At 40.0% G+C, this 12,045-nt stretch overlaps 1 protein-coding gene across 1 annotated transcript in view; it reads left to right on the top strand.

The window, feature by feature from the left end:
- Positions 1-1,135: 1,135 nt before the first annotated feature.
- Positions 1,136-12,045, top strand: part of LOC140200269 (NADP-dependent malic enzyme-like) — a 163,517-nt gene continuing 152,607 nt past the window's right edge. Inside the window, exon 1 of the mRNA XM_072263357.1 lies at positions 1,136-1,662. Coding sequence (XP_072119458.1) covers positions 1,471-1,662 — 192 coding nt within the window. The 5' untranslated portion in view covers positions 1,136-1,470. The remainder of the gene's footprint in view (positions 1,663-12,045) is intronic.

Genomic DNA, 12,045 nt, shown 5'->3' with positions numbered 1-12,045 from the left:
TCGAGGAGGAGGTACTGGAGACCGGAGACTGAAGACACACACACTCAACATTTCAGGAACAGCTTCTTCCCCAATGTCATCAGATTTCTGAAAGGAGCTATGAATACTTATTCAATATTCCCCCTCTTTTTTGCACTAATTTTTTTTATATATATACTTACTGTAACTTTATTACTGTTTACTATATTTAGTTTTTATTATTATGTATTGTAATATACTACTGCCACAAAACAACAAATTTCACAGAATATACTGGTGATGTTAGATCTGATTGTGATTCTGAACACAGAAAGGATGCAATTTGTACTTTTTATCCAGTTTAGAATGTTTTTTAACCCTGAATCTCATTAGTCCTAGGAAGAAGGTGAAAATAAAAAAGCAGCACACACAGAATGCTAGAGGAACTCGGCAGGTCTGGCAGCATCTATGGAAAAGAGTAAACAGTCAAGACTTTGGGCTGAGACCCTTCTGCAGGACTGAGAAGGAAGGAGGAAGCTATTGAATCAGTTAAATATGCTTAAGGGGCTGTTTGAGCTAACCTTTGGAGGTTCTGCTGAAGTTAGAATTTGATCCCTAATCTGCCAATTAATCATAATTAATGATGGATTGGCAGGTGATACCTGAATGCATAACATATTAAAATAACACAAATTAAAGTAAAATAAATTATACTTGAATAAGCTACATAACATTTTACAGTATCACTGTGCTGATGCTATCAAGCTAATGCTGTCTCAGTAAATATATGCAACACACATCAAAGTTGCTGGTGAACACAGCAGGCCAGGCAGCATCTCTAGGAAGAGATACAGTCGACGTTTGGAGCCCAGACCCTGAGTAGTCCTGACAAAGGGTCTCGGCCCGAAACGTCAACTGTACCTCTTCCTAGAGATGCTGCCTGGTCTGCTGCGTTCACCAGCAACTTTGATGTGTATTGCTTGAATTTCCAGCATCTGCAGAATTCCTCGTGTTTACGTCAGTAAATATATCCTAGATTTGGCATCAGACATGGATTTAAATGAAAATGGAAGCTAGCTACAGTTAAAACACTTCTGCGCCTGCTGGGGGTTTGTTACCGCATTTCAGGTTTGAATCAGAATATGCTAACGATCAGTTAGTTTGCAGAGGTGCCGAGGCCTATCTCAGTGGGTTGGATGGGAGGGGGATAGACTGGCCAGTGAGTCAGCGCCGGGCACCGCGGAACCCCTGAAGGAGAGAGAGGCATTGCACTGGCTGTTCCAGGGCACGGCAACGCGGCTGACAACAAACGCGGAGCCACGACCAATTAAAAGGGAACCTTTAACTCGTGGATTGTCATCAATACCTGAACACTGCCAATCCCTGTGGCTGCCGCGGATCATAAAAGTGCAATTAAGTGGATGCTTGCGCGGAAGCTGTGCCGAGGAGTTATTATTGTCTCCCTTCACTTTCCCTCAGTCGCTTCTACTGTAGACTGATACGGCGAGCACCATGAGCGCACTGGCCTTCTCCAAGCGGCTTGCCAGCTTACCGAGAGCTGTCAACGGCCCGCTGTCTCTCCTAGCCACGGGAAACGCGACTCGGAGCTGGGCCAGGGTGAGCAGCAGTGGCCGAGGCCCCGGCCCCCAGCTTCACACCAAGAAACGGGGCTACGAGATCACTCGCAACCCCCACCTCAACAAGGTGAGTCGGGGCTGCAGGCCGGGCTCGCCACCCTCTACCCGGAATCGGGTCAGCGTCAGTCTCACAGTCAGTCTGGGGAGCCGCCTCTTACAGAATGATTTATCATGGTGGCACCCGGAGCAACAGAAGGCTGCCTCGGAGTTTGACTATCTACGGAGTGAATTGTTTTCAAGGGGTCATATTGTCTCTCAAGAACACCGAAATATTATTTAACAGAAAGAAGTAATGTGGGGAGGCCGCTGTGGTGGCTGTTCTGAAAATTTTTTAAGCATGCAGAAATTAAGCAGCTACTCTGGCATTTTGCTTTGTTAAATGTCTTGGACTAATGCAAAAGAGTAATGACGTCAAATTTCAATCCAGTTTGTAGATTGTTAGAAAGAAAATCATTTGAAGTCAGTACCGCAGTCCCGGCTCCCATTAATTCGAGTGGTAAAACATATTCTGTCCTTTATTTGACATGAAGATCTAAAGATCTATCTTTCAGATAGAAAATTGCAAATGGTGGTGTTCTAAAGAAAAAAATAAAATTGTGGAAACATTCAGTAGAATTAGGCAGCGTCAGTGGAAAGAGAGAGTAAGTAAATTTCTGTTTCAAATCTGGCTTTCCAGGGGCAATTTGTAATTTAGCATCAAGGACTATAAATCTACTTATTTGGTATACTTTGTGCTCTCAGACATTTAAAGATAATTACAGAACTCTAACCTCAATCTTTGCAAGATTCAAAGCCTGCATCACTAACAATGATCTGACTGTCCAGATTGTGGGGCAAATATTGTAACATAACTAATAAATTTACTGGAGTAACATAATTCTTTAGAATGCAAATCAAGATCAAGTTGTTCTGCAAGTTTGGCTTGTCCTAGGGCAGCCTTTGTCACTTTGCCTATGGGAGAATTGTTTTTATTTGCAATGCTTCTCCACCCTTGTACTGGATGTACATGATCATCTACACCAGTCTCCTATCAGTTGAAAGGAAATTGCTAGAGACAATTCTTAAGTTTAGGATATATGAGCATTTGGAAATCCATGACCTAATTAGGGGGAGCCAGTGTAGTTTTTTGCAGGGCAAGTCGTGTCTTACCAATTTGATTGAGTTTTTTGACAGGGTGACGAGAGAGATTGATGAGTGTCAGTGTCAGTCTACAGTAGAAGCAGTAGATCCTGTTCACCATGGGTTTTAGCAAGGCATTTGACCAAGTCCCTCATGGAAAGCTAATCCAGAAGATTAGGATGCATGGGGTCTGCGGCGAGTTTGGATTCAGAACTGGCACGTGCATAGAAGACAGAAGGAAATGGTTGAAGAGACTTGTTCTAGCTGGAGGTTAGTGATTAGTGGTGTTCCAGAGGGGTCTGTACCGAGACCCCTGCTGTTTGTGATGTATATAAATGACCTGGATGAAAATGTAGGTGGTTGAGTTAGTAAATTAGCAGATGATGCCAAGCTTGGTGGAGTTGCAGATAGAGTAGAAGACTGACAAAGAATACAGTGCAATATAGATCAGTTGCAGATATGAGCAGAGAAATGGCAGATGGATTTAACCCAGATAAAGGCGAGGTGTTGCACTTTGATAATACGATGTCAGCATTCCTTTCAAGTGGATTAGAATATAAAAACAAGGATGTAATGTTGGGCCTTTATAAAACACTGGTAAGACTTCACTTGGAGTATTGTGAGCAGTTTTAGACCCTTGTCTCAGAAAGGATGTGCTAAAACTGGAGAGGGCTCAAAGGAAGTTCACAAAAATGATTCCAGGGTTGAGCGGCTTGTCACATGAAGTGTGTTTGATGGCTCTGGGCCAGTAATTCACTGGAATTCAGAAAAATTGAATCGTGAAAGGCCTTGATAGAGTGGATGTGGTGAGGATGTTTCCTATAGTGAGGGAGTCTAAGACCAGAGGATACAGCCTCAGAATAGAGGGGCAGACTTTTAGAACGGAGATGGGGAGGAATTCCTTTAGCCAAAAAGTGGTGAATCTGTTGCCACAGGCAGCTGTGGAGACCAAGTCTGTATGTTATTAAAGGCAGAGGTTGATAGATTCTTGATTGGTCATGGCACCAAGGGATAGGGAGGAGACTGGGGCTGAGGGGAAAATTGGATCACCCATGATGAAATGGCAGAGCAGACTCGATGGGTGAAATGGCCTAATTCTGCTTCTATATCTTAAGGTCTTAAAATCACATTTTATTTAGGATTTTAGTACAAGTTACTGTGACTGAAGTAAAACTATAGTCCATGAATAAACCCTGCTCCAGAAATCTGGATACGCATTGAAAAGTTAGTCATAAGGTTCTCCAGATGCTTAACAGTATGAACAGTATAATGATCCTTGAAGGATCATTACTAGTGCCTTCACCATCTCTTTAGTCACCCCTTTCAGAACCCTGGGATGTACACCATCTGGTCCAGGTGACATCTACCTGCAGACCTTTCAGTTTCCCAAGAACCTTCTCCCTTGTAATGGTAATTTTACATACTTCATGACCCCTGACACCTGGAATTTACAACATACTGCAAAGTACTTATTCATTTCATCTGCCATTTCCTTGTCCCCCATTACTACCTCTCCAGCATTGTTTTCCAGCAGTCTGATATCCATTCTTGTTTCTCTTTTGCGCTTTATTGCATTATATTGTAAAGCTTTGAGTACACAGTGGTTGTGGAATGGCAGCACGATACATTGATCACTTTATAGATAAATTCCAAAATGACAGCATTGAAAACAGTTGGATTCTTTTTCTTAGCGTAACTTACCAACTACAGGTGCCAGGTATTAAAACCTGGTTCTTTTTAAGTTGCAATTTCACTTGCTTTCTGTATCTTACTGACAAGCAATATTGTTTAAAGCTATTCCTTTTTCTCTAATTATTTACCAGAGTATTGCTAGGATATCTTTCACACCGCAAACAAGATTGACCAAAAACAAATAAGGAATGATGCAATAATTGGCTTATTTAAGATAAAGCTTTGGTGCATATCTGATAGAAAGTTTGTGCCACAATTTTTTAATTCTTTAGAATAGTACAGTGTACTTGTATTGACAGTAAATATTATAACCTGTGCTTTCTGATGAATAAGCATCTTGTGATTTTATTAATGATTTGCTCCCATTATTTCATTGTAGTTTTTTGTAGCTTTTAATTTTTATGAAGTAGTGTTAATTAGGTCTATTAATTTCAGCTAAGTGGAAATTTTTTAGGGTGGTGCCTATTTGTAGATTAAAATCATGCTTCTTTAATACTGTAAGTGGCTCTGCAACTTCTGAGTTCTTTAGTAAATTTGTAGAATGAAATCTGAGGCAAAAAAAAGTTGACCAGGACATAATAAAGCTTGACATTTCTATGCATGGAAGACAATAAACTAGAGTGATATAACTGAGGTAAGGTCATTGTGATTAAGCCCAGTACCTGTTTAAATGATGTGCAACTGAGAGATCTTTCTTGTAACTAATGAAATTTAAAAACTACGATCATTATTTTGAGGCCATGGGACTAGCAGATATTTTTAGAACAACATAAATTGAAAAACAAAAATAGAAGTGTACAAAATATGTTTAAGTATATTCTATTTTGTTCTGTAAAGCAGTGGAATACATGGGAACTTCTACAGAAGGTCCAGAGTAAGGCTACAGAATGATCCCAATACTTGGGACTCTGAGCTTTTAGAATGGGTAGACGCAACTGGGAATTTTCTAACAGCAAGTTATAAATCCCAAGGAGACCTAAATATGGATACATGTTAAATATTCTTTAGATTGAGGGAAGTCTTAATTCCCATTATATGGTTGTAAACTTGGACAGTACTGCCATAGGCCTCTAGGCCCACTGTTTCTATGTGGATCATCATGTCTATGTATACCACCCCAACTTGCCTGAATGAATTCAATATCCCTCAGTGCCTTGATCTTTCAATTACCTAACAAGGTGCCTCTTGTGTTGTTGCTGGTTCTGCCTCTGTTATTTTTCTATGGTAGCACATTATCAAAGGCCAACTACTCATATGAAAATCCTTCTCCCTCTAAGCTAAAGCCTACAGCCTATAGTTTGGATGCCCTACCATAGAAACACACCGGCTTTCTGCCATTGATGAATTGATCTGTTGGTTAACATGAAACAATGTAAATGACTTGGCCGTCACTGAGTCCTGAGACAAGTACAGGTTCTTGCCAAACAATGGGCAGAACGAATGATGCCGTATTGCTTGCAACCCGTAGTAATTTGCAGGATTTTTCACTTTGTTAGCTTTTCATTGGCTAACTTGGTACAGAGGCAGTTTAGGACCTTCCACATCGTTCATTTCTCTTCTGTCCTTCAGAGAGCTGCTCAGTTTACTCTTAACACCCTGAGGATCTTACTGCCTATGTTCGATAATCTTGCCTGTCACACCTTTGTGCAGGTGGTTGTAGATCATGCTGGTGGTGACCTGTGTTGTCATGAAAAAGCTTCTCCCTGACTGCAGCATGCTGTTCCTGATTATCTCTTCCCCTGTAGAGTTTTAGATTTTTTTCCTTTCATTTGCTTTGGTCTGGAGTATGTTAGATATGGCAGCATGTACAAACAAGCTTATTTGGAAAGGATATGTTGACTTTGCTTTTAGCGTATATTCAAGTCATATTTGTGGGAGACATTAACTTGGTATTGATAAATGCAGTAAAATACGTTTTGTGGTTGCCGCTGTTAATGATTCTGAAATTACCATAGCAGTGATGTTCTTCATAGATGCAATGTTTTTCATAAGAATAGAAAAATATTTTTCAGGCCCAAGTGGCCTTAAAAAGCTTGGTCCAGATAATAAAGTAGTTTGATATGTGGGCTGCATTATGGCCTATTGTTTCTCAAGTAGCTATTCTTGGCAACATTTGCCCCTCTATGATGTCCTAGGTTAATATTTGAACATTTATATTTGGCTGAACAGGTACATTAGCTCAATTTTACCACCTGCCTTCACATTGTCAATTCACACCATATCCAGTATTGGAATGTCCAGAAAACTTTCAGCTAAATGTCAGAAAGACTGAAGCCATTATCTTTATTTCCACATTTCAAACTCTTTTTTCCTTGGGTATCAATTCCATCCTTTCCTTGACAACTATAAAATGGACAAACTCTGCTATTGTATTTATCCCTGAGATGTGTTTCAGATTTCACATTCCTGCCCTGTCCAGCCACAGTCTTTATTTACCTCCATAATGTTGCAGTTTATCCCCTGCTGAAACTCTCACAACTGCTTTTATCCTTCTAAGTTTGTTCATTCCCTGCAGTCTTAGTGAGGGTGCCTTCTTTTACTTTCCATAAATTTTAAATTGTTCAAGCATTCTTTGACCTTTTTTATCCCTGCTTATCTTGGTCATCTTCAGGCCTATTAGACTTCCAAGATATTTGCCTCACTTAAATCAAATCATAATTTTGTCCAAATTGGGGTATAATTGTCAGTTTTGGATCATGGCCAACTGCGTTTGTTTGCATTTCTGATGTCTGTCTTAAAGCAATCTATACACATTCCAAGCCTTCCCGAACAGGGCTAATCTTAATTTGTTCATGAACAAAATATGTCAAAGTGTGGCATTGTGACAAACTGTGTTTTATTCCTGTTCCTCCAAGCAGAAAATATTTTAGGATGTTTTTTGTTAATGTGAAATCTAAATCTTTCAAACATTGTACTTATCCTCTGCTAGTAATATTTGAGCCATTTCCTAGAAATCTATTTGGAAGATGAGATTATTAAACATAATTAGTAGGTAGAATGTCAATGTGAATGTCGATAAAAGTAGGTCTAGGAATTCTTTCTGTATGGCCCCTCATGGTTAGCTCATCCAGAAGATAAGGATGCAAGGGATCTTGGCTCTTCCATTGTGCACCAGTGAGACTTGTCAAATTTCTTTGGCCTCCGAGGAGGTAGAGGTTCTGGTGAGCTTTCTTGGCATCTAGGTGTTTTGATCAGGAGAGGTTATCGATGATGTTGCCCCTGGAACATGAAGCTCTCAACCTCAGCACTGTTGGTGAAAACAGGAGTATGTACACTGTTCTCTTTCTGAAGTCAGCAAAACAAAATTCATTGATATTGAGGGAAAGGTTGTTGTCATGGCACCATGTAATTAAGTTCTCTATATCCTTCCTGTATTTTAACTCGTTATTTGAGATACAACCCACCATGGTGGTATCATCTGCAAACCTGTAGATGGAGTTAGTACAGAATCAGGTACAGAGAATACAGGGACAGAATCAGGTACAGAGACATCAGTGCACAGGGAGTAGAGTAGGAGGGTGTAGGACACAACCTTGTGGAACATCAATGTTTAGAATAATGGCAGAGGTGTACTAATCCTTTTTCCTTGGAAACTATGCTATCACTCAAATAGTATTCTTTCTCTTCTGAGGTGAGACCTCCAATGTAGCCTTGCAAATCCCCAGACTGGTTTGCTTCTGGCAGTTAAGGCAATGATTACTCTCAACTTCCTAGCTTTGGGATCATTTCAGGCTACTGCACCCAATCTCTGCCATAGCTCTTTTTGGAAATCGCTGCTACATTAGGAAGGTCACCCAAATTTATTACTTAAAATCATAGAGTAATACAGCGCGGAAATTGGACCTTTGATCTTGCACATCTATGCTCACCAGAGCTGGTCCCATTTAATCACATTTGGTCCTTCTCCTTTCCTATCCAAATGTCTCTTAAATGCTGTTGTTGTAGCTGTCTCAATTACTTCCTGTCAGTTCATTCCATGTATTCAGCGTCCTCTGTGAAGAAATTGTCACTGGATCAGTTTTAAATCTATTCCCTCTCATTTTAAACATAGCACTTTTAGTTTTTGTTCCTTTTCCCCAGCAAAAATACTCTGTATTCGCACTTTCCATAGTCCTCATGATTTTATTCACCTCTTTATAACATCATCCCTCAGTGTCCCACATTCCAAGGAAAATGGTCCTCATCTGCCCAACTTCTCTCTCTAATTCAGGCCTTCTTGTCCCAGCTACATTCTCATAAATCTTTGGACCCTTTCCAGTCTAATGACGTGTTTCCTTCAATGGGGGTGACCAAATAGTATTTAAGCAGAGCAAACTTTATTATCTTTTCCTTCAGCTGATAAGGACAAGCTGGTGAATTTGCTAGCATTGCAGATTTATTCTGGTGCAGGCAGTAAAAGACTGAATTATTGTTACATTACTCTTCATTGATAGCTCTTTGTACTCCCCTACCATGGGACCTGTCTCGAATTCTCTAAGATCTCTGGGGCACAGTTGCACAAAGTAAATGCTTCTTGCAGGCCATGTTCTTCACCTGGCCCAGGTTCCCCTGACTTGTTGAAAACGTATTCACTCTCACCTCCCATCATTGCAGCTCCCATTCATTCAACAGCACTTTCTTCTATAGCTGCAAGTATTGTTTGTTTTGTAACTCCTTAAGAGCTGGTCATGAAGATCATGTTTGCAGTTAGCTGAATAGAGTACTGAAATGCCAAAACTGGCATAGTTGTGTGGTGTTACACAGAGAATCTTGACAATTGTCTTTTGTGAAGTTCACAGTGGAAGATCTTGATCTTCACACGACTTCCACCAGCTCTTTTATTTCAGTGAATGATTGTAAAGCAATGCCATGGCTACAGTGGTACAAAGAACTACTCATTGATTTGAGGAAATAATGCGGATTACTCTCTGCCTTGGGAAAGGTTACAAATTAGAAAGGAAAAGTGAATTGGGGAATTATATTCAAAAAAAATTTTTGCTGAAAAAACTTTTCACTATTTCCTTAGAAAAGATTATCTGTATCCCATCAACCTTTCTATCAGTTTGTCATTTACCATTTTCAGATTTGTTTTTCTCTTCTAACTTTTTCAGAAGTTGAAGTTTTATAACTTAATGCATCATAAACATTAAAAATTTTTTTGTAAATTGATTTCCCTGTCATTTGGACAATATGAACATAAAAGCATGCATAATTCAAGGTGCTGTCACGTTTCTGCTTCTTCTATCAAGTAAATGGTATAGTGAACTGAGGTTAAAATACCTCTTAATGAATTTAATAATGTGACTTGAGTTTGTGTGCATATGAACAAAAATGGCAGTTTAAATCTAGCAATGAAGGATAATACACTTCTTAGTTCATAATTTAATCTGGTGGTATAATCCGTGTTTGGCAAAATTGGACCAGCCATCCAACTGCGACATAATGCAAATTGCTATTTATTTTAATGCTACTTTTCATGTGTTCATTTGAATGCTTATTTTGATCAAAGTTCAAGTTATTACTTTGCAGAATACCTGAAAGAAAATTATGCAATTTTCTTTAGTGTGTATTTTTGAGATTGATTTCAGATGTTTTTGGATATTAAGCTTTGATAATCTTCTTCCTCAAGCGATTTGAGTAGGATGATTTATTTTTGAGGAAGCCAACCCCATACCAGCCCATTCATTTCCAATTCTGAAGGCAAATGGTTGCAAACATTTTTACCATTTTACTTTGTACTGATTGTAGACTTTGGCTTCATCTTTGTTTGTTGCAGGAAGGAGGGTGAGAACATTCCAGGAAGTGGATCCTATTTGCCTTTGTGTCATAATTGCCAGTGTCATGGTTTCTCGTTTCTTACAAACAACAAGGAGACGCAGAAAATCCTTCAAGACGTTTTAAACTTTAATTTGCGAATCAAAGCTGAGACAATCAGAAAGCTAGTAGCTGACTGCCCATCGAGGCTTGTACACAGCATTTTTTATAGCAATCTCCTATCTTAGCTACATTATCATATCCAGACGGCCTGTGATCACATATCATCAATACATCCGCTCTCGACCTTCCACTATTGTTTTACTCCCCAATTTAATTATGTCCTAGTTTACCTTTTAGACCAGGTGTCTCCTCATCCCTAACCACAGTTATTTCTTAATTAGTCTTGTTTTGACATACTGCCACATATTTCATTACCTTACTTGCCACCGTTATCTTTCTACTTGGTTTCATTCTAGTTCTCTTCCTGAATTAATAGTGATTAGGTCAAAAGTCATGGCTACATAGTGAATACCCTCTATTCAGCTAGCAGTGGTTACATAGTAAATATAAAAAATATAATGTGTGCATTTGAGTAAATACTGAAATACTGTTGAGTAAATATTGTAAATACTGTAATACATAGAAAATAGAATGTATGCATTTACATTTTCCAATACCAGTCAACAGTAAATTGTATTTGGCAATGACTGATGGGTTTGATGCCCTACTTAAAAAAGGCAACATAGCACAGAGGGGCTGGGGAAGCCAGGAAGGAATATGGGAGAGAAGCCCAGAGTGTGTAAATGGAGCCTTGAATTTAGGCAGGTAATTCTGCCAAGCAAACTGCTCCCTGTACAGCAAGGTGAGCCTGTCTGGATCTGCTGGAAAGCCAGTCTGAAATCCAGCCGGAAACTACACTCTACTGACATTAGACAGCACAGAGGGACAGGTGAAGATTCTTCTCTGGTTTTCTGGGATTAGTTCAGGTATTGTGGCCTGGGCCCTGGAGCATGGCTTCTAGGACTGGATGAGTTGGTTGGGGCGGGGTGTGGTGATTCTGGATGGCAGTCGGAAATTGTGGGCAGTCTTGTTCTTTGTGGAAATGACCAGTTGGGAACTGCTGAGGGAGGAAGCAATTGGGGGGGTGGGCAGAGTTCATGTGTGGGAAAGAGGTAGGAATGGGTAAATCAGAAAGGGGTGAATGAAAAGGACCTAGGACTGTTGGGGTAGGGGGGAGTGTTCAGCTGGAGGAAGACTGAGGAAGGTATGAGTGTGAGTGGGAAAGTGGTGAGAGAAAGGAAAGGAGTTTGTGCCAAGGTTAATGTTCTTAGTAAGATTTCATCAGCGTGTACTTGAATTGTGTGTGTGCAGCAGGTGCAGATCTTTGCTTTTCATGTATTATTTGTGAATTGGAATAATTGGACAAATCCTCAGTCTGTCAGCACCTGGTGGTGGCTCGTGCAATAATTTTCCCATGTTAAGAGAAATTGCACGCTCCTCCTCTCACTCCTCAGTGGAAACAAGTTATCTTCAGTTCTAAGGAACTGCCAAAGGAAGTGTTTGTCTTAAATAATCCTGTTGAATTTAGACATTTGTCTATATACTACTAAAACTCTCATGCTCTCTCTGTCTGTTTGTGATCTCCAATTAGTGCAAACGGTGCATTACAGCAGCACTTTCTTTGGCTAAATCAAATTAAAATGCGCTAACTGACAGAATACAGGCAAAGTTCAGGGTTATACATTCGTATAAAATTGCCCATTGGCAAAAATCAATAGGCTCGCTTTCACCCGACAGCCGATCCGCCATCAAGGAAATCAGGACACGACAGCCGAACGCATGCGCACGGCCAGCCTCAGCAGCAACACGTACCGGAGCAAAAGGGCAAGGCAGCTCTTTCGAG

The sequence above is a fragment of the Mobula birostris genome, chromosome 7 (assembly GCF_030028105.1).
Source record: "Mobula birostris isolate sMobBir1 chromosome 7, sMobBir1.hap1, whole genome shotgun sequence".
In the NCBI taxonomy this organism is placed as follows: Eukaryota; Metazoa; Chordata; class Chondrichthyes; order Myliobatiformes; family Myliobatidae; genus Mobula; species Mobula birostris.
This window is presented reverse-complemented; position numbering and strand designations above follow the sequence as displayed.